Source organism: Eimeria mitis, genomic scaffold, assembly GCF_000499745.2.
Source record: "Eimeria mitis Houghton genomic scaffold, Emh_scaff7210, whole genome shotgun sequence".
Classification (NCBI taxonomy): domain Eukaryota; phylum Apicomplexa; class Conoidasida; order Eucoccidiorida; family Eimeriidae; genus Eimeria; species Eimeria mitis.
The window spans coordinates 468-1,943 of NW_013575263.1; the positions used below are offsets into that span (position 1 = coordinate 468).

Here is a 1,476-nt window from a genome sequence, read left to right on the forward strand (position 1 = left end):
CTTCCGCTATTGCAGTTGTTTGCTGATGTTGCAGGAGCAGCAGGCGACGTTGGTGTGTCGCTCAGGCGGCTGCGGCGCAGCAGCGGCTGAGGCTGGAACAATGGCAGCTCTGCGAGGCTGCTGCTGCTGCTGCTGCTGTGGTTGTTGCTGCTGCCGATGCTGCTGCCGTTCCCGTTGCTGCTGCTGCCGCTGTTGTCTCTGGTGCAGGCAGCTGTAGAGGACTGGTGATCAAAGAGAGACTCCCTAGACAGACACTTCTCAGGAAGTGGTGCTTCTGCTGCTGCAGGTGCTGCTGCTGCTGTTGCTGCTGCTGCTGCTGCTGGGCCTCCCTGAGGGGGCGGCAGCAGCAATGGGGCTCCGTATGCTTCAGCTGCTGCTGCTACTGCTGCTTCTCCTGCTGGACGCAACGCGGGAGCAGGGCCTGATAGTTTCGGGAGGTCGCTGCTGCTGCTACTGCGGTTGTTGCTGTTGCTGCTGCTGTTGCTGCTGCTGCTGCCGCTTCGAGCGAGCCGAGGCGGGCTTTGCTGTTGCGGTTCCTGTAGGCTTATAGAGGCGGTGCTGCTGCTGCTTTGCGCGCGCATGAGCAGCCGCCGTGGGGGAACACCTGCTGCAGCAGCAGATGTGGGGCTGCCTACGTCAGTTGCTGCAGCTCCTCTTGCTGCTGCTACTGTTGCTGTTAATGCAGCAGCAGCTGCTGCTGCTGAAGGCAGAGACGCAGAACCCAAGGACTCAACAGGCAGCAGCATAGAGCGCCGAGTGCTGCTGCTCCAGTCACCCGTCTGCCTTTGCTGCTGCTGCTGCTGCTGCTGCTCCTGCTCTCGCTGCTGCAGCTGTTGTGGTGGCGGTGGGGGCTCTGGCCTTTGAATGGCCAGAGACAGCGACGGGATGCCGGTAGCTGCAGGCGAAGCAGGTGCCGCTGTTGCTGTTGCTGCAGCTGTTGTTGCTGCTGCTGCTGCTGCTGCGCGCCCCTGCTGCAGGCCATCTCCTCTGGATAGCGCAGCAGGGGATCGCCTGGCTGGCAACTTCAGAGCGCCAACCGAATCCTGCTGCTCTTGTTGCTGCTGCTGCTGCTGCAGCCGCTGCTGCTGCAGGTGATGCTGCTCCTGCAGATGATGCTGTTGCTGCTGCTGCTGGGGCAGCTGCTGCGTGAGCTGCAGCTGAGACAGCTGAGGCAGCAATTGAGACGGCGATCGCAACGGTAACTGCTGCTGCTGCTGTTGCGGCTGTTGCTGCTGCAAGTGCTGCTGCTGCAGGTGTTGCTGCTGCAGGTGTTGCTGCTGCAGGTGTTGCTGCTGCAAGTGTTGCTGCTGCAAGTGTTGCTGCTGCAAGTGTTGCTGTTCCAGGTGCTTTTGCTGCAGGTGCTGTTGCTGCAGGTGCTGTTGTTGCAGGTGTTGCTGCTGCGCCGGCTGTTGCAGGTGCTGCGGCTGCTGCTGCTGCTGCAGCTGCTGCAGGAACAGCTCAACTGCCTCATTGCTG

General features: G+C 61.7%; 1 protein-coding gene across 1 annotated transcript in view; it reads right to left on the bottom strand.

Annotated features, from left to right (window-relative positions):
* Positions 1-1,476, bottom strand: part of EMH_0090630 (uncharacterized protein) — a gene marked incomplete at both ends in the record, with an annotated part of 2,649 nt that overhangs the window by 445 nt on the left and 728 nt on the right. Inside the window, one exon of the mRNA XM_013501620.1 lies at positions 1-1,474. Within this exon, the coding sequence (XP_013357074.1) occupies positions 1-1,474 (1,474 nt within the window). The remainder of the gene's footprint in view (positions 1,475-1,476) is intronic.